The 25,807-nt window shown below is 34.7% G+C and overlaps 3 protein-coding genes across 3 annotated transcripts; 2 read left to right on the top strand and 1 right to left on the bottom strand.

The window, feature by feature from the left end:
* Positions 1 to 5,651: 5,651 nt before the first annotated feature.
* Positions 5,652 to 8,254, top strand: LRP1 (Lateral root primordium (LRP) protein-like protein). Its single transcript, XM_011005903.1, has 2 exons — positions 5,652 to 7,411; positions 7,546 to 8,254. Exons 1-2 carry the CDS (start codon positions 6,688 to 6,690, stop codon positions 7,884 to 7,886), a joined length of 1,065 nt encoding a protein of 354 aa, XP_011004205.1. The 5' UTR covers positions 5,652 to 6,687; the 3' UTR covers positions 7,887 to 8,254.
* Positions 8,255 to 15,980: 7,726 nt separating this feature from the next.
* LOC105110755 (ankyrin repeat-containing protein P16F5.05c-like) lies at positions 15,981 to 19,372 on the bottom strand. Its single transcript, XM_011005915.1, has 7 exons — positions 19,216 to 19,372; positions 19,032 to 19,119; positions 17,829 to 17,893; positions 16,804 to 16,872; positions 16,676 to 16,725; positions 16,430 to 16,585; positions 15,981 to 16,315 (listed from the first exon to the last, which is right to left on the bottom strand). The coding sequence occupies exons 1-6, from the start codon at positions 19,291 to 19,293 to the stop codon at positions 16,474 to 16,476; spliced, it is 462 nt and encodes a 153-aa protein (XP_011004217.1). The 5' UTR covers positions 19,294 to 19,372; the 3' UTR covers positions 15,981 to 16,315; positions 16,430 to 16,473.
* A 728-nt stretch (positions 19,373 to 20,100) lies between these two features.
* Positions 20,101 to 23,902, top strand: LOC105110764 (uncharacterized). The gene is made up of 4 exons (XM_011005926.1): positions 20,101 to 20,451; positions 20,825 to 20,955; positions 22,931 to 23,035; positions 23,211 to 23,902. The coding sequence occupies exons 1-4, from the start codon at positions 20,392 to 20,394 to the stop codon at positions 23,650 to 23,652; spliced, it is 738 nt and encodes a 245-aa protein (XP_011004228.1). The 5' UTR covers positions 20,101 to 20,391; the 3' UTR covers positions 23,653 to 23,902.
* The last annotated feature ends 1,905 nt before the right edge of the window (positions 23,903 to 25,807 follow it).

Consider the following 25,807-nt stretch of genomic DNA (forward strand, 5'->3'; position numbering starts at 1 on the left):
TCTTGTTCCATCAGACTTGGTTCGGTCATTTCAGTTTTTATTGTTAAAGAATTATATAAATTATATTATAAAATTTCATATAACTATTTAAGCTATTAGATTGATATGATTTTTTGACATGGTATCAGGGTCTTGATGACCAAGCGGTCACGAGTTCAAATCTTATCATCTTTATTTATTAAAATTAAACACAAGGTAGTGTGAGGTTGTACAAGTTTCAAGCCTAGAGTGCTTTTATTTGAGGGTGTGTGTTAGAGAATTATATAAATTATATCCTGAGACCTTACCTGACAGCTTAAATTATCAGGTTGAGATGGTTTTTTAACAACCATAACATTGCTTGTCGGGTCAGGCTTTTAGTGTCTAGTTGGACCTTGAACTTATTGTTTGAGTGTTTCAAACTCATGTAGATCTTTGATGTAGAATCTTATCATTTATAATATCCGCTCTAGGCTGACTTTATGAAAAGGCAAGCTCTTATCGATAAGGGATATGTTATGTTTAATCACATATGTCCTAAGTAATTTACCCATTTACTCTCTCGTTTTGTTCCTTATGCCTGTAGTGGTAGCAACATCAATTGAAAAGAAGTTCAGATTCTTCTTGCAGTTGGGAAAAGAGAAAGGCAAGAAACTATGCAATGTTGGCTGGTCTACTATTTCTCTACCAAAAAGTGCTGGTGGTCCTAGGATTTGATCTTTAAGGAGTAAAAACAAAGCTTTATTGTTCAAATGGCTATAGAGGTATAACTTAGAGGAGTCAAACATGTGGAAGGATGTGATTAAAAGCATTTACAATACTAAATACTCAAGTTTTATTCTGCGGGATCATATCTCAAGGATTGAAAGTACATGGTCTTGGATTTTTAATCATTGTGTTAAAGATAATAGGTTGCGGGATATTATGAATAATCAATATGTGGTGCTAGTCAGCAATAAGAAAAGGATTAAGTTTTAGCTTGATGATTGGACAGATAATGATAGCTTAGCATATCGGTTCCCTGTACTATTTCAGTTATCAAATGATAAAAAAAGCCAGCCTTGAAAAGATAGGAATGTGGGATGGTCATGCGTGGTGTTGGTTTTCCTCCCGGGCTAGAGCTTTACGAGGAATGAATAGTGGACTACTTGATAAAATGAATGTTATTCTTTAAAGGGTGTAATTGGACAAAGAAGTAGAGGTTAGGCTTGTTAGGGAAAACAATAATACAAAAAGATTCTCGGTTAAATCTCTCTATAGGCTGTTAAATCTCAATCCCTCAATGGACATTATTTTCTCTTTTATTGGGATTTGGAAAGGAATTGTTCCCCCTAAAGTAGAGGTCTTTTGCTGAATGACTATCATCAAGAAAATCAACACTCGTAGCATGTTGGTCAGAAGAGGCATATTAGATACCTCAACTGCTAACTGCCCTATCTACTTAGTTGAGGAAGAAACAATTGACCATATCCTTATCCATTGCTACAAGTACTGGATCATTTGGTCCAAAATCATCAATTGGTGGGGCTTAACGTGGTGTTGCCTAAAGAACTTGGCAAATCTTTTCTCTCAATAAGACTCTTTGGTATATGGTAAATTTCAAAAAAAAAACATGGGTAATATTATTCTTTTTAGTGGCATTGTCTCTTTGGCTTCTTTGTAATGATGTGATATTTAAGCAAAAGATTTCAAACTATAATACTCTGTTCTTCCTTATTATTACTCGGGTTTGATTATAGATAAAGACTATAAAACCTCATTTCCACTACTCCTTTTCATATTTACTAAGATTCGCATAATGTTTGATTTGATGGATTGATACTCAAAATTTAAGGATTGGTGTAATATGGTCCCCCTTATGACTAATAGCTTTAAATGGTATGTAGACAGATTCTCTGTCGGCAAACCTGGCCCCTCAGGTATTAGTGGTGTCCTGCAGAATCACCATGGAACTCTTTTAGGTATTTTTTTTCTTTTTAAGTTGGGATCTTAGACTCCAATGTAGTTGAGTTGAGAGCGGTTATCAAATCTATCAAATTATCAGTCTCTAATTGTTTCCTACATCATAAGCATATTACTATTGAATCTGATTCTACCAATGTCATTAGCTAGATGAATAACCCTCACAAGAGGCCTTGGTTTCATAATAAATTTTTCTCTTTAGCTAAGAGGCTAACTTCATGTTTTGATTCAATTATCTACACTTACTTTTACCGTGAGAGTAATCATATGGCAGACCACATGGCTAAACAAGGAGTGCATATAATATCTGATTTTGCTGTTTGAATATGAATCAGATAGATGATCTGTGGGTACTTTGTTTTGTTTTACAGCTTGTGGTTTTTGAGGCAATACTATATTTCTCAGGTAGGGATAAAGGTTCAGTTGCTTTTTGACGATCAGATGTTGAAAGGTAAAAAGAAACGTCCTTGATTGGTGTGACATGCTTCTTAAAAGTAAGATCTCAATCAGTTAGTTCTTATCAGAGATGATCCGAAATTTGTCTGCTCTTTTATCCTGACCATCAATTCTTAATATGAGACGCTGTATTGTCCATAGCTTTTCTGAAGCTTAGGCTCCTTTAACTAGATAAATTATTGATTTTGCCTTTCTGTCTTGTATGATGTTATGTCTAGTTTTTTATGATGGTAGAACAAACTTATATTCTAATTAATTTTATTAATTTCTTTTAAAAAGAATCACCTCAATATATATAATAGGTTCAAGAAAAATTTTTTACTTAGAAACATTATCAAGCAGAATAAAACCTTCACCACATTATATATTTAATCTTCAAACCATAAATGTGCTACAATCACAACTTTATAGAAAGTCAGAATATATACGAAACATAATTACATTATGGATAATTACATATATAACTTGACATAGTCACCAAGTGAACGTATAGTAAAAAAAATAAAAAATCACAAACCTTAAAATTGCATCTACAATGTAGATAAAAATCTGATTTAATAAGTTTTAAATCTCACAAAGTCTTATACAAACAACATATAAAACTATTAAAATAATAAATCAAACCTTTCTCGATTATAAAGAAAACGAATCAAAAAACAACAATAAAAGTAGAGAAAACCATGAAACAGCAACTACCTATCTAATCTGGGCATGAAAATAAACTCGATGATTGTATAGGAAATTAAACTGGTATAACGTGCTCATAAAATTTTAACTTATTTAAAAATCAAGTTAAAAACTATACTCAATTGTTTTAGTAGAAAAATTCGTTTTACTTGTTCAAGCGGCTTACACTTTAACTTATCAATATGATCTAGAAACATATATATTAGATGTCGCATGTCAATTTACAATGATTGAAAATTTAAGGCCAGAACTGATGGAACATGCAGTAAATCAACAACGCTTAACAATGCTAAAAATCAAATTTTAATTGAAAGAAAAAAGAAAAAAAAAGGGAGCAAACACAAGCAGTGTATCGCAGCCACCTAACCTGAGCAAACAAAACCATTAGAGGGTTTTTCCCTGCTCGAGCTAGCCTCTCCTCTGGTCACCTTGAATGATGTTTTGGAAGCTGTTTTAATTAAATGGAAAATTTATAAATTGAAGCTCTTGAATTTTACAAAGGGCTTTTGAATATTATTTTCTTCAGAATCACTTTTAATAATATATAATACAAACCAATTAGATTCACGTGCTACCATGCAGGATAAAACCTTTTTTTTCGATGCAAAACAACGTATGCATGCTTTATTAATGTTTTTTCTAACATCAATAAAAAATTTAACTGTAAACTAAAAAGTTTACACCTGTGTACAATAGAATAAATAAAAAATATATGTATTGATAAATGATAATAAATTTATTATTTTTAATCAAAATAAAATGAAAATTTAAGATAAAGATATTATTTTCTAGAAAAAAAATAATTTGAATATTTATTTCAATTTAATATTAGATCCTTAATTACTTGAATTGATAAAAATAAATTTTATTATACCAAATTGAGTATTAGCTTAATATCAAAATTTATTTTAAAATAGCTAGAGTTTTATATGAAGACAACCAAAATAAAATATAAAACTCATCACTAAATTAGCTAAATGTAAATGATTCAAGTGTGAATAAAAAAATAACAAAGAAAAATTAAAAAAAATAACATTGTGGGTAATTATTACAACACAAAGTGGACTGTGTTTTTTTCTCCTTTTATATTGCATTTTTGTTATTTTTTTCTTACATCTTGCATTGCATAGCATATTTATAATTTTGCAAAATAAAATATAATTATAAAATAAAAAACAATAAAACTCGATTAAAAAAATGATACAAATAAGGAAAAAAAGTCCCATTGAAAAAAAAGAACGTTAAAAAAATTAAAATCTTTACTGTTTATATTATATATATTATAAACAGTGTTTTCACCTCAAATTTTTTTAATGTTTTTGTTGGAACCTCCACATCAACAACTCCAATCACAATAAATAATAACCAGGGTCAAAACCGTCGCCTGTGCTGCACCGGATGGACCCTAGAACAATCCCGGCCCCTAAAACAACCCCAGCCGGTCAATCAAATTGTTTTTATTCACATGTATTGAGTTCATCCGCAACCAAAAAAAAAAAATTTATTGTACGATGGATAAAATTTTTTAATTACAATTTATTGTTTAGAAAAATAAAAAATAAAATAATAATTTAATATTTTTAAATTTAGTTAAATATTAAATTCAATTATGTATGAATTATTAATTCACTAGAGTAAACTTTCCTAGATTCGTATATATATTGGCTCAATCACATATGAATATCACCATTTAGAATACTTAATTTCTATAAGCTTAGTCAAATGCTAAGCAGTCTAGATTTGGGCTCAATCATGTAAGTGTAGCCATTTAGTATACTTAATTTTTATATACTCAACTAAATACTAAATCTAATTATATTAAGTTTGATGATTTATTAAATTTAATATTTATACAAATTCAATTAAGAATCGTTTTTTATGACCAAGTAGGGGATATTTTTTCCTCTTATCAAGTCAAAGATATTCACTTTTTGACAATGAATACAATAAGCTATAAAGACTAATTAGAATCCTTATAAAATGATGAGATAACAATTTTTATTCTATATGATATATTTATTTTTAAAATTTATTTCTAAAATATTATTATATTTTTTTAAAAAATACTTACCTAAAAATAAGATAACTCTGAATTCACCAATTTTTTTATATAGTTATTAGTCACTTAGCACACTAACTTACCAATATCAAATATTAACCATAAACCATCAGATAATTAAAAAAAAGTTTATCATTGCCAAAAAATTACTTATTATAAATAAACACTGTAAACATACTACTTAGAATTTTTTCGGGAGAAATCACAGTAATTATCGCGAAACAAATGGCTCCATCGCAGGTGCAAAATTCACAACAAATCACCCAATTGGATCGATCATATGAATTAAAATTTGCCTCGTGCCATCTTCAACGCTGGACTCGAATCCTGCTCTCCACCTCCTTCAACTTCAGTCTAACTCACGACACGCGATGGTGGAAGCATATCCACGCGCAGTGGGAGAAAGTGGAGAATGGATGGCCTCGTAATACTTCTACCACTACATGGGTAGAGAAGAAGTTGCCCAAAGTGAATGAAAGGTGTCATGTGACGGTAGAGCCTCATAAAATTACACAAACTAGAGAACAAAAGTCTTTATACTCTTTCACCTCTCTCTCTCTCTCTCTCTCACACACACACTCTCCCCTCCAATAATAATCACAATAACTCTATAGTATCGAGAGAGCAGAAAGAGAGGTGGAGAGGAACCCACCACATTTTTCGCTTTCTAGGAAACCATTTTGAAAGAAAGATAAAGCTGAGTGAAGAAGAAGAAGCAAAGGAGAAGATGATCGTGAAGAGAGAGATAGATACATAGAAAGGTCGGCAAGACAACAAATACTACTAAATACAACACAACAAAGAGGGAGTCTTTGTTCCTTCTCACAAGTCTCTTCTACTTCTCTCTCTCCCTGCCCCCATCTTCCAGAGAAATCTCAGTCATCTCTCCCTCTCTATCCCAAATTCTCTTTTTTTTTGGCTCTCACAATCTCACAAAAGCCAAAGTGACAGTTGTGTTTAGCGTAGTATTTCTATTCTATATTACCAACAGAAACCCCAGAGCCTAGCAGCAGCAGCAGCATCCAGTCCTGCCTAGTGAAAGAAAAGAAAAAACGAAACGAAGCCCACCCCAACAAACAAGATCTCTTTCTTTCCACTCTTGTTCTCTCTCTACAAATCTCTCTTTCTCTGATACAATTTCAGAGTTCTCGACCCCACTTCACTCACATAACACCTACATACACACATCCTTAGATTTAGTTTCTTCTTCTAAAAATCTATCCTTCCTTCTCTCTCTTCTACAATTATCATAAAAACACTCGTATTGTATACTTATAAATATAAAGATTCTGTCTTTCTTATATTTTACAATCTGATAATTTTTTACAAAATTATCAGTTGTGGCTACTACAAGGAGTAGGCAGCTACTATCAGACACTGGTGCCTTTGCTGACTGGGCCACCTCTAACTCCTCTGGTATCCGTACCGCTGGTCCAGACGACCTCTCCCTCGGCTTCAATGCCGGTCCCACCGGCGGCGGCCAAACATCCGGTCCAACATGGCCTAACTCAGCTCGGCCCATCAACTACGGCATCTCTCCAGACATGGGCATGGTGGGCCTTCGCGATGTCTTCGTGGTGGCTCCCGCTGGCTCCTTCAACCACCATCACCAGCATCATGAGCAAATCAATCTTTCAACAGCAGATCCAATCAATGCTTCCAATGCTACAGCTCTTGGTGTTGGTGTAGGTGTTGGTGTCATTCCACTCCTTGCTGCGGGGCCTTGTCTTGCGCCCCAAAACATGGATGATCAAGATTTGTTGAATAATGGTCGAAACAAGATTAACGGAATTCATCAGTTCTGGCAAAACCAAGGCTCTCAATATATCAAGAAAGCTTCTAATACCACTCCTTCGATTCTTGATCATCACAACAATTCTTCAACAGCGAATTTTCTACTACAAAGTGGAAATAGTGCTGGGAATGGAAGTGGAAGTCTTGGAGGGAATTCATCATCGTCCGCTACAACTACGTGTCAAGATTGTGGAAACCAAGCGAAGAAAGATTGTAGCCATAGAAGGTGTAGGACGTGTTGCAAAAGTCGTGGTTTTGATTGTGTTACTCATGTGAAGAGCACGTGGGTACCGGCTGCGAGGAGGAGAGAGCGTCAGCTTATGGCAACTGCAGGTGGCGGTGGCGGTGCTGGTTCTACTGGGTCTACTTCTGGTGTCAAGAAACCTAGACTTATAAGCTCACAAACTACAACTTCTCATACTTCCACTTCTAATACTACTCCAAGGAGCTACGACACGAGCTCTAGTCACCAAGGTTTTGAGTTTATCAGTTTATCATTCTCTATTTTACTTGCCTTGCTTTATATGAGTATGACAAAATTTTAGGGTTGTTAATATAGAAGTGAAACTTTGAGTAGGGTTTTTGTTGAATTATGTTTTCTGATGCAGGTTTTAAAGAGAGACTACCGGGGCTAGTAACTGCACCAGCAACCTTCAGGTGTGTTAGAGTGACGGCAGTGGAAGATGGTGAAGATGAGTTTGCGTATCAGGCTGTGGTGAAGATTGGTGGTCATGTTTTCAAAGGGTTTCTATATGACCAAGGAGTTGAAACAAGAGATGGGTTCCCTAACATATCTGAACTGCATTTGGGTGGTGGTAGCAGTAGTGGTGGCAATGGCGTAGGGAGAAATGGGGCCTCTTCTTCCCCGATTCTCGATCCTTCAGATGTTTATGGTGCTTCCACTGGAGGGTTACTCGGAGGTTCGGGCTATGGCAATCCAATAAATTGAGGTCACGTTCAAGGTGCTTATCAAGGAGTGACATTCTTGTCTAACTTTTCTTATGTCCACTAATTAATTATTATCGATAGGGTTTTGGTAAGTTGCTCCTTAATTTGTATCTTGTTAACATATGCTCTCTCTTTGAAAATTCTAGCGTCTTGGTTTAAGTATTCTTGCTTCTTAATTCTATTTGCCTTGTGTAATAGCATTTCGAGGGTCATCATATGCCAAAGAAGCTGCATTTTCTCATTGTTGGAGCAATTCCTGTATCAAATTTTAGAAAAGATAGTAGAGTCTAAAAATCCTGTTCTACCAGATATATTAGTTCTTAAACTTTGTGATAAAAAAATAAAATAAAATCTGTTTGCTTTCTTGAAGTTGTAGCCTTCTTTTTTATCTTTCTGTCCCTCTCTTTTGGTTTGTTATAAGTTTTTGTTTGGCAAAGGTGAGATCTACAGTGTAAAGTATAAATGCATCATCAAGAAGCGTTCTGTTATGAACTTCAATTTTTTTGTGTAGTAATTTGTCTTGCCTGGATTCACTGTGCCAGTCATGCTTTACAACAGAAAGGATCTTAATTTGTTCTAAAACTGCCCCATATATATATATATATATATATATATGTATATGACCAAGTCCTTTTATTTTTCCTTGCTTGTTTTCTCACAATCTTGTACTTTTACGGTGCTAACATTTTGTTGCACCAGTTCCTTCCTATTGGGTTGGTTTGGTTCCATCAACTACAAGTAAATGTGGTATTCATCATTATTGTGCTGCTTTAGACTTTAGCATGAGAAGTAGTTGCTATGTCACCATCATTTACTGCCAAACAAGAAAGAGCATTACATGGATGTCTTTTTCCGCCCACTTCTCTTCATGTAACATTTTCGTCATACGGACAACCATTGTATCGCATGCACACATGAATACATGGTGTATTTGCTACTTCTGTTATTCTTGTATTTGAAATGCATCCTTCTCGATTAGAATATTGAAACTTTTTCCGACTTTCATATTTTCTGAGTTTTAGGAAACATTCATGCACTTCTTTTGTGCGTAAACCATGGTTTAGTGAATTGAACTTGTTAATACAACTTAATCGGTGTTCTTGATTGAATTACTGTCTCCTCGTGTTGTTCACTGGCCCAGTTATAAGGAAATATACAAGCATAAAAGAATATTTGAACAGTATTTTATTTAACTGTGGGTTTTCTCGTGCTGTCAATCTGCTAGTCGTGTCATTTCTGCCCACCGGGATAATTACTGTCGGGATGTCTGTATGGGTTGCAATGATAGTTTATTTTTTGAGATGCTTCAGATATATGTGGCTTATCCTTTTGGCTGTAATCTTGCGTGCACATATTGACTGATATGGATTAAATAAAGCGTTTGGTATCTATTTAATTCTTTGCTTGGCCTTTTTCCTTTCCGCCCAGACATGTTGTCCCCCATTGGATCTCGTAGCATAGTTTATAAATGGATGTATTTTGTCGTGTAGATCGTTTTGATCATTTCTTCTTTCCATATTTAATGTTGTGTGTTTTATAAACTGCATGCCGCTTTTGTAAACCAGCAACTTGTATGGAACAAGGGTTGTCCCATGAAGATTTTTTCATGTTACACTTCATATACATTGCTGGTGGAAATACGATGCCTGTGTGCATGACTGGCACTGAAACATGTCCTTGTGCTCACTTTTTGTTTGAAAGATTAGTGCTTGTTCTGAGGTATGTGAATGCACGTTCTGTTAGTTTTTCAATAATCGAACATTGATATAGCCACTTGTGTGCATATTTTTCCTAGCATATCGTGGAGTCCCTTTAGTTGAGTTATGATCAATTCTTTTCTTCCATCGATTTTCTGTGTAGCTTTTTCTGAATACACTTTATTTATCTATGTTGTCAGTTCCTATGAATATTTTCATTCTGAAATGCTATTGAATAACGTTTGGGTTCTATACTAGTGAGTATTAAGATATCTTGCTGAATAGAATGACAATTGTTTTGCGAAAAGCTGACTTGTCAAATTTCACTCGAGTCAAGTGTTCGTATCACTAATTTTACTTGAAGAATTACTGTATTTTATGTCTGGCTAGCATTACGGAAGGTCCTCTATTACTTGTTACCCATGTTTCGATCATGTCCTTCAATCTGTCCCTGTACCTTATCCGTATTTAGAAGGAAGAAAATTGACTGCAACAACGAAAGTTCAGTACTTGATTCGTTGGTCTGATAAAATTATGATCGCTGTTCGTGATGAGAAGGGCTGTAACTGGTTTTGAATGTCCTGGTATGTAACACATGGACATGTAGTGATTTGAGGCTGTTGCGCAGATGCTTTGCATCAATGAAACATAGGTGACTGAGAGATTAGGGTTTTGGACTGCGCATGTTGTGTGCATTGGGCGCGTCTTGTGACAATTACTCTTTGCCATCTTCATATGTCTGCATCCAGATCAAAGGCGGGGAATAAAAGCCTTTCTCACTTATGTCCTCTTGCTTGATGTTGAACGTTTCTGGTTTTTCTGCACATACAAGTGTACAATTAGGTAGCAAAACCAAGGGAAAACTGCAGGGTGAGACTGCAGAAGTGCTGTTTATGGTTTTGATGCGGTAACCGGAAGTGTACTGCGGTGGGGTTAGGTTGGTAGATTCTTTCTTTGGTTGGTGGCAATGTTTTGAACTTCATTGAACCAGAGAAACAGGCTTACAATCCTATCAGTGTTGGTGTTTCACCTGGTGGGAAAATTCTTGGAAAACTTATGTGGTGATTATTGTTAAGCTCATGCATTTATTTCTTTTCATAGCACATGGGATGTTAGGAGCACGCATTTCATTTTGGAATGTACTGATCACTGACAATTGGACATGTGTGATCTGATCTGATTTAATGTGATTTGATCATTTGAAAAATCTTGTCACTTTTTTTTCTTTTTTTTCGAGGAAATATCTGATCCATGACTTCTCTATTCAAACTGTTAATCTACCTGTGGATCGGGATTTCATCATGATTGTGCCCTTATGCCACCGCCATTACTTCAGCAATTTATACTTGCACGAGCTCTTGTCGTGCTGTCGTTCGTTTATTGTCTGGATCCTAGTTCCTTCCCTGTCTTTTATTCCCCAATCGTCTATCCTGGCTTCATTAACAGAGTCCTCGCTTTGTTTAAATGTCAGATTTTCTTGATTCCCAGATGCCAAATTGTTGCAATTGAGTTGTTAATTTGTTTCGGTTGAGTCTTACGGGGGCCTGCTGCTGCTGCGGTGATAATTGTTTTTTATTGTTTTAATGTGTTATATTAAAAATAAATTTTAAAAAATAAAAAAATATTATTTTGATAGATTTTCAAACAAAAAACATTTAAAAAAACAATTATCTAAACTTCAAAGCCAACCCATCCATTCTAATGGATGGAAGGGATGGTTGTTTCTCTTTTTTATATAAAAATAAAATAAATATCGTCCATTTTATCCGAGATTATTGCAATGAGAGTTGCTTGTCACTGTTAGTTTGTTCCCAGTTGAAAGCTGATACGTGATGAATGTGATTCCGTCGCAGCATTGCTTATGAAATACAGGTTTTTATTGATATCTAATGATAGTATTAATCTACCATTAATTGGATGGAGCAAGGAAATGCCTGCCTGAAGGTTTTATTTATACTAGGGTTCTAAGTATATCCTGCAAGTTTTGTGGAGTTCATTTCTCATGATGGACATGTCAACGCATATTTCACGGCACCCAGCAGGACGCAGTTTATTTTCTTCCCCCAGCATGTGAAAGATCATGATTTTTCTGAGAGTTGCAGTGGCATCACTACTGCTAGTTCACTATTTCCTGTGGATGATGACACCAGAATTTCAATGTCCCTTGTATCAAGCGGTGAATACTGATAGCTTTAAAATTCTATTGGCAGAAGTTGAATTTTAATATTTTCTAGTGCATTTGAGGTACACATTTCACCCCTCGAATAAACCTATAAAATTATTGCATCCCCACCATTAATATGCAAAGAATGAAAAACAAGGATTTCCAAGTTTAGTGGGGCTTTCTTTTTGGTTGAATGGTCGGTCCGTGTTTTGTATGTTTGAGACCAAAAACAACAATAAATAAATAAATTAGATGGAGGCTGAAAGTTTATCGTTTGACTAGCACCTGTTCAGTAGTGTAGTGTGTTTGTCTAAAAATACATTTTATAGTACTTTTTATGATTCTGAAGAATTGCTTATACTAAAAAAAATAAAAGAATATTTTAGTATATTTCTAAGTATTTTCTTTTTTAAACACTCAGTACTAAATACTTAGTCACAATGGGATATTTGTACATGAACAAATAGACAGTGGTGAGGAATTAACCTAACAATGTGTCTGAGACTCAAATTATCTAAAACTTGTATGCTCTTTTATATTTTCATAAATCTAAGAATTTTTGCTTCCATTATATTATTTACTCTACTCACTAGAATTGATAAAATTCGAAATTATACAGGAATATACATGAAATATTCTTTCTCAGCTCTTGTTAACCCTATATTTCTTATCCTTGGGAGGTCTTTCTCTAATAACATGTTTTTTTCTTTCTTTGAAAACTCTATTTATTCTGGTGTAGGTGATAGGTAAACCTATATTTTTTGGTTTCAATAAAACTTCTTATGAGTATTTTTTTTATCTATTATTATCTAAAAATAATCAAGTAATTAATGATTCGATAAAACCAAGAAACAGGAAATACTAGTAAATAAAGGAATCAACTTGAGTTACAAGTTGTAAAGTATGGGGTTTCCTTTTTTCTATGAATATTATTTTTCAAGTTGTCATTCAACTACTAAACAATAAAAGTTGCTGATGATGTTTCAAAATATAATATATTAAAAAATAAGATTATTTGATGTTTTAATAGTGGTTAATCACACATTTAGATCAATATTTTAAAATATATGATTGATGGTAGAAATCTTAGCACAAGAAAACAATCATTTTTTATGGGGTTTATGAATTTTCTAATTGTAAAGTTAGTTATTTTAAATAAAAGATTGTAATAAAAAATAAAAAAATAACTTCAAATTATAAGGATAAAAGTATGGTGAATTTTGCAGTTCATCAAACTCATATTTAATCGAGTTATATATGTAGTTAAACTCAAATTTGTTAGATCTTATAGCTTGCCAGACGCATACTTACTCAAGTTTATTGCATGGCCGAACCCAAGTAGATTGGGTGTGACAAGTCGTTATAATTATAATTATTTGGGCTCAAATCATGGTTACTTGGACTCAATATATGACAAACTCTAAATATATTTGATTTGTCAGGTCATTAGACCTACACTTGTATGGGCTTAATATATGGTTAAATTCATGTATATTGTATTTGATAATTCACTAAATTTATGTTTATCTAGATTCAGCATGTAATCGAATCCAAATATATTATGTTTCGATTCCAAATATATTATGTTTGATAGCTCATTAAATTTAATATGTGAGGAAGTTATCTCACATTTTTTGATAAAAATTTAGATTTTCTTGCAAAACATAAAAATATTGATTCTTCACTTGTAATACGCGATTTCTGTGTGGTTATCCAAGAAAAACCTAGCAATGTCATTTTTTGTTCAGCTATTTTTGTTACTTTGTTCCAGAGGAAAAAAAAACCTGTATCTTTGTTTGGAATTTTCTACTTACATGCCCCTAGAGCAAAAGGTTGCTGGAATTTATTTATTTTTTATTTCCAATGGCCTTTTGATGGGTTGTCGAGTGGAATTGTGGCAGTGGCAGATTTCAGTTCCAGGCACTATAAATGTGATCCAAAGACGCTCATTTCCAAAGTGGCAGTCTCCTGAAATGGCATTCGCTCACTAATAGTTTTAATTGTTTATGGTCCCAGATTTCCAAGGTGAAAATTCCTAAAAATGGTTCTTGATTGGTTTATGACACCATGTCAATTACGATTATATCATATATCTATCCAGCTTACTGAAAGTTCATTTCTGGCAGCACCACATGACAGCATTTCCATCGACAAAGTCATTGATGTATCCATATTTCAAGTATACTGGTCATCACTTCAATCAAAAAGGAAGCTTTCCGATTGAATTCTTTGTGAACTGTGCTTAGGAATCCAGTGCGCCATTCAAATACCAAAATATGAGAGATTGCAGGTATGCTGTCTCTTTCAAACACCATCCCGTTAGATTCTCTCCATGCTATTTCCCAGGGCAGCTGCCCTTCAAGTAGAACCCCTAATTAAAAGCCAATTCATTTTTATAGAATAAATGGAAGTCAAGTTAATGTTTCCCAGCGTATATAGAGGCCCTCTTGTATACCTACTTGTGGGATACCCTCACTGCCATGGTATGGTGTTCACGTTGTCAATTACCATATTGTCATTTGCTCTTATTTGGGACCTGGGTTTTTAGATAGCGGGTAGCTATTTACTTTCATTTTTATGGTTGAAAAAAAATGGAATGATATGAGCAGAAAACCAGCAAAGCTCCAGCCCAGGAATGGCCTGCATATATTGGAACAAACCCTGTGACTGTTACCTTGTATGAGAGCAGCTTCCACTTCTGGGTTTTGCACAGAATTTGCTCACAATTTTGTAGTGGTGGTCTTGCAAACTAATGAAACGAGTCGAAACAATGAGAACCAGCATTAGCCAGCCGAACTTTTCTGAGAAAGAAAGTGGCAGTAATGATTGGAATCGCAGAAAACTACTGGTGAACACAAGAAGAACATTTGTAATCTTATTAAAATTCCATTTATCAATATATTAAGGGTTAGCATAGAATATCGTAAAAGTTCCTTTATGATGGTGGTATAATTGATACTTTTGGTGCTCATATGCACTGGTATATAAAAATGTTCTATAAATCACCCAGCAGTATTATTATAATTACCTGACTTTTAGTGCTCAATTGCACTTAGATGTATATACTATATTTTATGTAAATGTGCCGTGGAATCTCTTATTATGTCCCTATTTCCTAATCCCTAGCTAGTACTAAAATAAATGAAAAATCAGGGACGTGGGCCAGAAATCGCCATGGTTTTTTTCTTGAAACAGGAACTGAGCCTTCGTGCCATACAATAGTGATCAGGGAATGCATGAACTATTTGTTTATTCTGGACAAAAATGATGAGGAACACTTTCAGCAACTCTAAAGGCGAAGAGTGTTCCAACTACATGAATACAAGTAAGCTTGGAGACACATTATTTTTCCCCTTGAAAAAAAAAGATAATTGGAAAAGGATTTTGGGCCAGCAATGTTTAGCAGATAGCCTTCTTTAGTCATGATTTCTGTTTATAACAAGTTCTTACACCAGTGCTGATTAACTCACCAGTTAAATTAGTCGATGCTTATACTCTAAAACATTAGGAAAATTTATTATTTATCGAATGTCTTAAAGCATTGTGATCGTGGGTTCATTCAGGTGGGACCACAAATCAGTGGTGGGACGAATTCGAGAATCCCATTTGGGTTTCCAAATTCTGTTAAAGCACGAATGCATTGTTCTAAACTCCAACAACTTATCCCTAAATTTTCAGTCCTGAGAAGAATCCCTACTATAATCAATCATAAACTAAGAATAATTGATGCTTGCAAATTAATCTATGCTTACTTACTGTTGAGATGGGATGGTGAGAGTTTTCTATAAGGTGTAATTAATTCATCCATAGCTCAGGCCTGGGAGCACATCTTCCCTGTGAAAAACTATAACATGCATGTTTTTAGACCTGCCATTTTATATCTTTGTTAACCATGTAAAATCACGAGGCCCCGTATTAACAAGCTAAATAGCGGTCCTGCGAGCAAAAATAAAAGTATTTAGGCCTCATGCAGCACCCTCTTTTTTTCAACTAATGCTGCTCTTACAGTTTTTCCCCAGGATCCTCTTCTAAGCGCGTAAAAGCTTGTCAATGTTCGAACTGGAGAAACAATCATTCGTATTTTTATTTTATTTTTTACCATTCAAGTATATTTAGTGCATTTTCCCAATCAAGGCTCTAGTACATGGCGTCCCATAGGTTGAAACGCTCAAATTCGGATTCTTAGTAACCAAACAAATTGAATACTTTCAGCACTTGATGGTTTGGCTAATTATACTCAAACTGAAATGAAACTATGGTTCTTAGAAAATCATTCACGAATGTTAACCAATCAACTGCTATCATAAGTGCGAGGAAATGGAATCTATACTCTACTACAAAATTTCTGATTAATTTTTGGACCGTATTATAGATTCTCCATATCTCTTTCAAAGAGTATGCATTGCGACTTTTCTGTACATTACCAAGCAATAAATTATGTAAAGAAGTCTCGATGAATCTCAAGAGGTCAAGAAGTGAATCATATTCATTCATTCCTCCAGTAGCATCATCTGTAAGTGCCTGGCAGAATCTAAGATGCTTCCAGCCACCTTTTACATCTTTGTCATCCTATCAAATCAAATAAATTGTCACTTGATTTTGCAGGAATCAAAGATTATCTGTGCACCAGCTATGGCATACGAACCAAATTTAAAGATTGCAATCCATGAGAGAAACATGTACCTGTAAAATATTAATCGGATTACATTTATCACAGAAATCCTAGACTAGGAAACTGTAACACCTGCAAGTTCCTGTTGTGCCACAGCTGCATTAATTGCATCAATAACATCCAGTTTTCCCCTAGTAACAGCTTCATCCATTGGAGTCCGTTCATGGCTGAAAACCATCCAGTTATAGATTAGAGAATGTTTGCATACATGAGAGAAACATAGAACAAACTCCAGGCTGCAGGTTTGAATTACACACCTATTAAGAATGCCTAAACTCGCTCCTGCCAGAATCAATTTCTTAACAACCTACAGATCCCAGTATTTGTTAAAGAACCTAATCTGATGCATAACAAAACCGACATGGGAAGTGACCACGATAATTACCTCTATATGACCATTGAGACAGGCCCAATGAAGAGGCGTATTCTTCTCCTCATTAGAAGCATTGAGGTCCTGCTCAATGGATACTTCAAACATTTAATAGGTCTTAACAACACATTTAAATAGCGGGTTCAATCCAGGGACAAAGAAAACAATACAAACATCCTCCAATCCTTTACTATCTTATTAAAATGGAAGCAAAATACTATAAGCAACAAAGAAAGATGAATACTAAAGGTATCTGCTGCTCAAAGCTAGAATAGAGCAATATGACCAAGTAAATTTAAGATTAAGAAAACTTTGCAGCCAGTTTACACGCTGAAGCCATAAAAAGAGAAGTAACTTGGAATATTCAGCTACAAATGCTTCCAGGAATTGCAATTTTGCCTTGCCCTTATGATGTTGGAGGTTTTAATCAATCAAATAAGGATCTAATGTATTTAGACCGTGTGAAAAGCCTAACATATACATCTTTGAATCAAATAGAAAGGTCCAAGCCCAAGAAGAGACCTAATAACCCCTAACATGTCATACGAAAACAAGCATAACTTCTTATTCGACTGTTGAGTTGGACTCAAATTTTTTCAGAAAATTCTACAAAGCCCAGTTTTATAACAAGTCGACTGATTGTAATCAAAAGATTTCAGGAAGGCTTTCAAATGAAGCTCAGAAGAAGTTTCTGTTGGTTTTATTATTTTTATGTTAAATTTTGGATTTTTTTTATTTCTTCTATTTGTTTAAAGATTCTGATTTTACTTTCTTGTAAGTGTTGGCTTCAAATATATTTAAAGGGTTGTAATCCTTTTTGAAAAGGCAAAGAATTAGGGAGAGAATTTATACAGTAATAAAACTATGGTTATGGCTCTTTTTGTTGAGACCCCTTTCTAAAATTCTATCTTCCTTGTTCTTTGACTTCTATTCTCCTTAATTCCAGCTGTGTCACCTTTCCATAGCAGCCACCAGCACTCCTCCACCCAAAACCCCAAGTCCCCCAAAACTTGAAAAGGAAAACAAGCATGGACTCTTACCACTCCTTGATTGATAAGATACTCCACAATGTCAAGATGCCCATTAGCTGCAGCCATATGGAGGGCTGCAGTTACAAATCAGTAAAGCAAAGTCAAACATCCATTAAACCAAGCAAAATTCATAAAAAAAAAGGAAGCAAATTCAAGCGATAATAAATAAAAGGATAATCAAGAATCAATAATAAACAATTTTCAAAATTTCAATTCATCAAAAAACTCCATGCCCTGCTTGGAGTGCTGCCGTTACAAATCAGTAAAGCGAAGTCAAACATCCATTAAACCATGCAAGATTCATTAAAAAAAAAAAAAGCAAATTCAAGCTACAATAAAAAGATGATAATCAACAATCAATAATAAACAATTTTCAAGATCTCAATTCATCAAAAAACTTTATGCCGCTCCAGATTGTAATTTTAGATTAAAAAACCCACTGCATGTTTGAACGAAAAATTAACAGAAGTGAAATTCTTCACACTATATCTCTGGAAATCTATAACAAGGGGGAAATCGGATCAAAAAACACCTAGAAAAATGTTCAGAAAACATAAATGAAGCAATCCTGTCCCAAAGGATGCTGTGTTATTCAATCTATTCTAGAGAGCAACTTCACTGCAGATTCACTGGCAAAGGTTAGGCCTTGGCACGAAATCAAGACATGGCTGCTTAGAGATGGAACAATATTTCTAACATGCCTTCAGCTTCACTCTCAAAATTTCTGTTTCTTTGCAACTTTAACACGATGGTTTAAACTCAACACTATTCTTGCATTTTCTTTAATATAATCTCTCTCGTTATCTTATGAAAAAAATATAATGAATTGTTTGAAATACATTTTTCACAATCTAAAAAAAAAGAAGGAAACAATGTTGTAACAAATTACCCATGTCCGAAAAAGCTACAAATATTGATCTCCTATTGCAAGTTATTTTCCAACATTTCTACAACTAGTAACCCATTAATTGGATGCCGAATGGCATCAAGAAACAAAATGTTTTTAGAGGTGAATAAGGATTGACTATATCAGAGTTTCGGAAGGCTAATCAGAGTACATGCCTGCATGGGATGAAAGAAATTGAGTAAGTAAGCTTCTAAACAAGCAATTTACTAGACCCTTAATTATTATCTAAGAGCTCATTAACAAGAACAAAATAACAGAAGCAGGATGGAAAGTCAGAATAGAAGACAGATAAAATTGATCATAACCTGTTCTGCCCTGTGAATCTTTGGAGTCAAGAGAAACCCCAGAAGATGCTAAACTTGTGATATCCTCAAGATCATCATATCTAGCAGCCTTTGAGAAGGAAAGAAAGAAAAAAAGAAAAAGAGAGCAATGTGAAAAAAAACTGAGTTTCGCAAAAAATGAAAAATTGGGTATTGTGAGAGATACCTCAAGTAAAGCATCAACAATCTCCGGCGTTGTTTCGACTTGGTTTTGCCGCTCTGCTTGGTTTGTCGCCGTCCCCATTATCAGTTTCTAGGGTTTTCAGAGGGAGGGAGGGAGGGAGTACAGGGTTTTAGGTTTCACTCTTCTTCTTTGAGGGTTGAGAACAGGAAAGATTAGTGATTTAATTCAAAGAAAGCCCATGTTGGCATGTGGGCTACGAGCTCTATTTTCCATAGCGCACTGAATAAAGCCCATGAAGAAAAGCCAGGCAGCAGGCCTAGTGCTTGATTGGCTCCACGTGTGTGTGTGTGTGTGATATACATGTGCCACATGTACTGAGTTTATTTTTCTTAAATTCATTTATGACAATTAAGGTGATAAAACCCCTGTTCTATTTTATTTTATTAGGTTTCACTATTTCAATTAAATTATTGATCAGCAAGCAGAATTCGAATATCAAATTAATATATATATACATATATATATATATATTCATGAAAAGTTAAATTCATTTATATAATGTAATAAAAAAACAATTTATTCAAAATAAAACTTCAAAAATCCATGTAAATCTCTCTTTGGTAGTTGTCATAGGCATAGGAAGGATATCAGAGTTTTACGCTCGCTTAGATTGCGATGGAGAAAAAGAAGAAGAAAAGAATTTGATGTGTCCGTCTTTAATTTATAATTTTATAAGATACTTTCTTCTTGATAATTTTATAAATACTTTGACCTAGAACAAATTTGAGGACGAAGAAGACACGTGTGCTTGGAATATGCCTCGCGTGACACGGAGGGGTCCGGTGGCACGAGTCACAACCATAGAAATTTGGAAACAAAAAAAAAAAGAAAAAAAAAAAAGGAAAATCCCCCCCGCCATATAATATTTTCATCCACATCAAAGCACTCTCGTCTCTTCCTTGACCCTTTCGATGCGAAAGAGGGTCCTCCCTCTCCAACTCTCTCCCCCTCTCTCAATATACAGATATAGGAATCTGGATAGAATCATTCTTTAGACTGCTAGCATCTTTTTCTCTCTCTTTATCTATAAATCTCTTCCTGCATATATTCTTTAGATTATATTTTTTTTTTAGAGATTTAGATTAGTATAACAAAAAAAAAAAACACAATTTAATTTCTTGTTGTTGTAAACTTAATTTAATTAAATTGATCAAAACCATGACTTCAGTCATCAGCATCGACGGTCACCAGCCGCTTACTCCTGCCCTTCAACATCAGGTACTTTCTTTCCTGACCTCTTAGATCTACCTTTTTAAGGTCTTACTTCACAGACAATTATAAAGAAATTGAAGGAAATGATGAATCCGATGATATTGTTCTTGTTTGGTAGCTGAATTCCTAGTAAATTGAAAACAGAAGGTTGGCAATTCTTGGTGACTGATTAATGAATTAATGAAAGTGCTTATTTACAGCTTGGAAAACTGATGTTTTTTTATTGTAATCAGAAACCCTTTCGGTATATTTGTCCGACTGGGGCTTGTTAGCTTGTTCTTGGTGCATGATGATTTATCGGACCTTCTTGCTTTTTGAGGGAAATGAATGGGATTTTTAAGTTATTTTTTATTTTTTTAATGGGATTTTTTGGTTTCAGGGTGAAATGGAGAGTAAAGTGGAGAGTTGCGAAAAGGCGTGTGGGAATCATGGTGGGATTTGTGCCATATGCTTGGATAAGATTGTGCTGCAGGAAACTGCTCTTGTTAAAGGTTGCGAGCATGCGTATTGGTTAGTATAGTTAATCTCTACTTTTTATTGTTTCTGCTTCTGAAACATGACTGCATTGGTTAATTTTGAAACCACTTGATTGATATGATTGGGTGACTTATCTAACATTTTGGCTTCTTGATTGGAGTCTTTTGTTGTTTTCTTTCCTTCAATTCGTGTTATTTCATCACGGAGGATGATATCCATACCTGTTTTTGTTAAGATTAAGAATGTGGAAGCTGGAAATGTGCTATGCCAGAATTCAAGTGGTTTAGATTGAGAAATGACTGTCTTTGATGCTGGTATACACTGGAATGATCTTGTGTTGAGGACAAAATGTAAAAGTGATCTAGAAACAGGTAGTAATGTGTATGTAGAAGTATTATTTTGTGGCATTTCTTCCCTGCTCCTATGTATTCATGTTTTTCCTAAGTTTATTTGTAAATAATTATCAAGAGAATGTCTTAGGAATCATATCAGCAGGTGTAGCTGATAGTTCATTTGGTTTCCACTGTGATGAGGCCATTGTGCAATTTGTTGCTGCTGGCTGCATTTTTTTAAAAATAAATTAATCGATTTCTTGCTATGTTTTGTTTGTTCTCTCAATCATCTTTGGTTTGTGAGTGGGTAGAGCTATGTATTGTCATTTATGAAAACAAAGTTCCATGGTGAAGAAGAAATTGCTTTAGTCTGGTGATCTCTGTGTGAATATGGGTGCTATGCTATCTTCTGTACCTTAGTGTTCTGCATCATTTTTTATCATGCATGACGTTATGGATTCTAATGGCTGCATGAAATTAATTGTGTGCAATGGAATTCATTTTTATTCATTTTTCATGCATATATTATTTCTTTTCATTTAACATGTTAGCTAATTTGCTACTTTTACTTTTTCTTGCTTTTCAAAGAATTTGTGATGACTTGCATCTGTGCTATAAGGTTCACACTGTGCCTCACTGTTGTGGAGTAAATTAAACTCCCTTGCTTTCATTGTCGCCTTTTGAGACCTGAGTTATAGTAGTCAGGTTGCTGGAATTAATAGAGGTATGTTTATCCTAATCTGTCTTTGCCAGCTAGTATTAGATAGTTTCCAGTCAGTTAGGTTTGTTCTCTGAATAAACCTTCCTTTTGAACATTGTTTTCATTCACATGCAAAGATGTGTACTCTTATACATTGCAATAATCCATTCATGTGCCCACTACAAGCCTTAACAGTCCCAATTTCAGAGCTTCTCCTTATGCTGAGTTCTATATGTAAATCATGTTCTAAATTTTGTCAAATCCAATCTTTAAGATCATAATTCTTACAGGCATGTATGGATGGTATATTAGTTGTCAGATTTGAGTTTAATGCTGTCTTGCATTTTATGCTCGGGCTCATTTCTGCAATTAGGTTCTAAATTTGCATTGAACCATCAAGTTTCCGCGTCTTTACATCATTTTTTGAAATTATTTGTGTACATTCATCATTTATGCCTTGTAGTTATTGTACTTTCAGCTATAATATCTGTTGAACAGAGTTTCTCCTCCAAATCCTTTATTTGTATAAATCTGCCCGTGTCCTTTTCATGCAATGTTGTTGTATTTCATTTCTTTTGAAGTGGGTTTGCTGATATGATGCTGCATGAGTTCTTGTTTTGGTGTTGAAGAATTGCAGTGATTTTTATTGATGCAAGAAACTGATTGATCCACCTAATTATGCTGTGGACATTTTTCTCATCATCATAGCTGTGTTGAGGTGTATGCTTATATGTTGTTCTCCAACTCAATAATAATTGGTTTGAAGAAGTTGAATTTTCTAGCTTCACATAACTGCTGAAGAATCATGGCTGATTATAGCATATTCCATGTACTTATTGAACCTCATGCAAGCATTGATGATATGTTGATGATTTCATTTGACATGGATAGTGTGAAGACTATTTTAACAAATTTCAATACTAAATGGCTTGTATTACTATCATTCATTGTTCTTTCTGTCCTTTGTTCTGTGCAGTGTGACATGTATCCTTCGATGGGCCACATACAGTAAGAATTCAACTTGTCCTCAGTGTAAACAGCCATTCGAATTTCTCAATGTTCACCGTTCTCTTGATGGCAGGTTGAAATCTTTTACAGAGTCATGTATTATGTTCTGAATGCGGTCAGTTAGTGGTTCATTTGATCAAAATACTTGAACTTGGCTTGTATAAGCTTAGTGAAAGTGTTGCCATTTGTTTCTCTTTTGCTGAAATGAGCCATACTTTAGGTTTAACAGATTTTTGTTTCTTTAACAGCATCCAGGATTACATGTTTGAGGAAAGTGTGTGCCTCCTCCTTCGAGCTGCATGGTTTGTGCCTTTGACCGTGGAGGATCATGAGGATTTTTATGAAGACCCAGATGATTATTATCCATATGAATATGAATATGAATATGAAGATGAGGATGAGGATGATGATCTAGATGGAGTGTACTTGAGCAGTTCATCCAATCTTCGCATTGGAAATCGCAGGTGGGGAGATAATGGCTATGTTAGGTCAGGGCGTCAAGAAGCAAGGCCAGTGCATCGATCAAATTTCGATGACTCAGGGGCTGGCTCTTCACATGAACCTAAGAAGAAAGAGGCTGCAAAAGATAGAACAGGGAGACGGGCGAAGAGGACACTCAAGCGTGAAGCGGCTGACAAGGCTGCTGCGGCAAAACATCAGCAGCATTTGACTAGGTTGGGCCGGAAGTGATTCCATGTTCATTTCTGTTTGTTCTTCATAAGCCAGAAACAGCGAACCTGTCACCTGTACAGTATTTCCATGCTTTAACTCTGGAATAATAATGACATGGTAGTTGATTAGCATCTAGGAGAAGGGGGGTAATGTGGTGGACGATGACATGACAGTTCCATTACCCTTTCAAAATTTAACGCTACTCAATTCAACTCACAATGAATTTCATAACTTCATGTTGCAGTTGCAAACATCACGTATTTCTTTACGCTGTCATTGATTACAAGTTGACTGGGATTTGCAATACTCGAGAGAAATTTCATTGCGTTGTTTTCATGGCTGTTATGAAACTCCAGGTCGAGCTCATATTTCAAATGTTCGTTCCAGTGATTGGCATTTGGATAAATTCTGCACGATGGTTTTCATTTGTTTCTGTGGTTGTTGGTAACCAAGTGTGAAATTACGTTTCACGGAATTATTTGCAGTGATGGATCGTCGTTTCTGTTGAGGTATCTCTGAGGTTGATTAGTGCGACGAGAACCAAGAATTCCAATACCAATAATCTCAAGCGAGTGTAGAGAGGAAAGATTTCCAAAGACTGGCGAGGATGCTTTAGTTGAGCTTCCTTCATCTTCAGCGGAGACGAAGTGAGAGCCGATCTATTCTGTCGAGCTTTGAGTTTTGCTATAGCTCCTTGTCTCCGGTATGATGCCCATTAAGAGCCCATAATAATCAAGTTTTGAAATCATCATGAAAGGGCCGTGGGTGTGTAAAGTTTCAAAGTTTCTCTATTGCTTTTTTATGTTTTTTAAAAAAGAATTAATTTTTTTATTTGAAAAAAATATTAATATCAAAAATAAATTTTTAAAAATAATACATTTTCCAATAAAAAATATTTTAAAAAACAATATTTATTAAAAAAATTACTTAAAAAGTTATAATATTTTTCGGCTAATTTTTTGTCACCAATCCACCAAATATATTTCATGATATTTATGGACCACTTGATTCCATGTATATGACTCAGTGTGTCGATTTTCATGATTGATAATTTTAAAACTAGTGAAATTAATTAAATTACGTATAAATTAATTTAAATATCCATGATAATTAAAAAATATATATATTGTTCATCAATCCATCAACTCTTTAACTACCAAACTTCTACTTACCTCGGAGAACGATCGAACATAGAGGGGTCCCAGGATCAAAAAGATTCTAGCCATGCATCGTGTTCTTACTTTTTGATCACTCGATAATGCAATGCACAAGCGATTGGATGAAAGCGCCATCATGCCTACAACTTTCAAATTCCTTCGACACATAACCTTTAGGAACAAGAGAAAACAAAATTTCCATTTTCCAGTTAGGCTTAAAAAGGATTTTTTCCCCCCTCATCATTTCGGAGAAATGAAAAACATTATCACTGCACGGTCAAACTAAATTACTCCCAATTTTCTCACTTTTTTCTTACGTTAAAATTGCTGGTGGTAGTCGAAACATCCTCTCCGACAATTATGAAGAAATTAAACAATACTTCTAAACACCTCGTATAAATCATACTGATAGAATAAAGCCATTTTAAACCTTAAGGCACATACCATAATTCAGAGTCACTAAAATGGCGTCTATTACCATGTTCATAACTTCCATACTAATCTTGTTCTTTCTCGTGAACAGCAGTGCTGCACATTACAAGAACTTCTCAAACTGCAAGAAAATGACCAACCACTTTAGGAGTTGAATTTGGATGGGAAGTCAATGAACACAATGTAAGCCAAATTGACATTATCATTGGCATAACGCTAAATAATGCAGATACGATGTGGCTAGCCTGGGGTGTGGATCCACAAGACAGGCCACAGATGATTGGAACAGGAACAATCATAGGCATTATCCAACTAAAAGGGCTAATTCACTGCCCTCACCTATAATGTCACTAGTCATACTGAGCTACAACCTTCAGCAATCGATGTAGAAGTTCCAAGTATGAAATCAGATTGTGTGACAGCAGTAGACTACCTCACATTGCATGCCCCACACTAGCACTTCCTTCCATGTACAATTTTCAAGATTGATTCATGTGTGGCAAGTTGGATATGAAGTCCTAGGAACAGAAAGATACATCCCACAGATCTCTAAAATGTTGATAGTGCAGAAACAATAGACTTGA

The sequence above is a fragment of the Populus euphratica genome, unplaced genomic scaffold, assembly GCF_000495115.2.
Source record: "Populus euphratica unplaced genomic scaffold, PopEup_1.0 scaffold3.1, whole genome shotgun sequence".
NCBI classification, from domain to species: Eukaryota; Viridiplantae; Streptophyta; class Magnoliopsida; order Malpighiales; family Salicaceae; genus Populus; species Populus euphratica.

What these genes read in the sequence shown, in the direction of transcription:
- LOC105110764 (XM_011005926.1), top strand. Translation starts at nt 20,392, where the DNA reads ATGACTTCAGTCATCAGCATCGACGGTCACCAGCCGCTTACTCCTGCC. An exon ending in CTCCTGCCCTTCAACATCAG is followed by an intron (nt 20,452 to 20,824) that starts GTACTTTCTTTC and finishes TTTTGGTTTCAG; the next exon opens with GGTGAAATGGAGAGTAAAGT. An exon ending in GGTTGCGAGCATGCGTATTG is followed by an intron (nt 20,956 to 22,930) that starts GTTAGTATAGTT and finishes TGTTCTGTGCAG; the next exon opens with TGTGACATGTATCCTTCGAT.
- LOC105110755 (XM_011005915.1), bottom strand. Translation starts at nt 19,293, where the DNA reads ATGGGGACGGCGACAAACCAAGCAGAGCGGCAAAACCAAGTCGAAACA. An exon ending in TTGTTGATGCTTTACTTGAG is followed by an intron (nt 19,120 to 19,215) that starts GTATCTCTCACA and finishes TCCTTCTCAAAG; the next exon opens with GCTGCTAGATATGATGATCT. An exon ending in AGTTTAGGCATTCTTAATAG is followed by an intron (nt 16,586 to 16,675) that starts GTGTGTAATTCA and finishes GATGGTTTTCAG; the next exon opens with CCATGAACGGACTCCAATGG.
- LRP1 (XM_011005903.1), top strand. Translation starts at nt 6,688, where the DNA reads ATGGGCATGGTGGGCCTTCGCGATGTCTTCGTGGTGGCTCCCGCTGGC. An exon ending in CACGAGCTCTAGTCACCAAG is followed by an intron (nt 7,412 to 7,545) that starts GTTTTGAGTTTA and finishes TTTCTGATGCAG; the next exon opens with GTTTTAAAGAGAGACTACCG.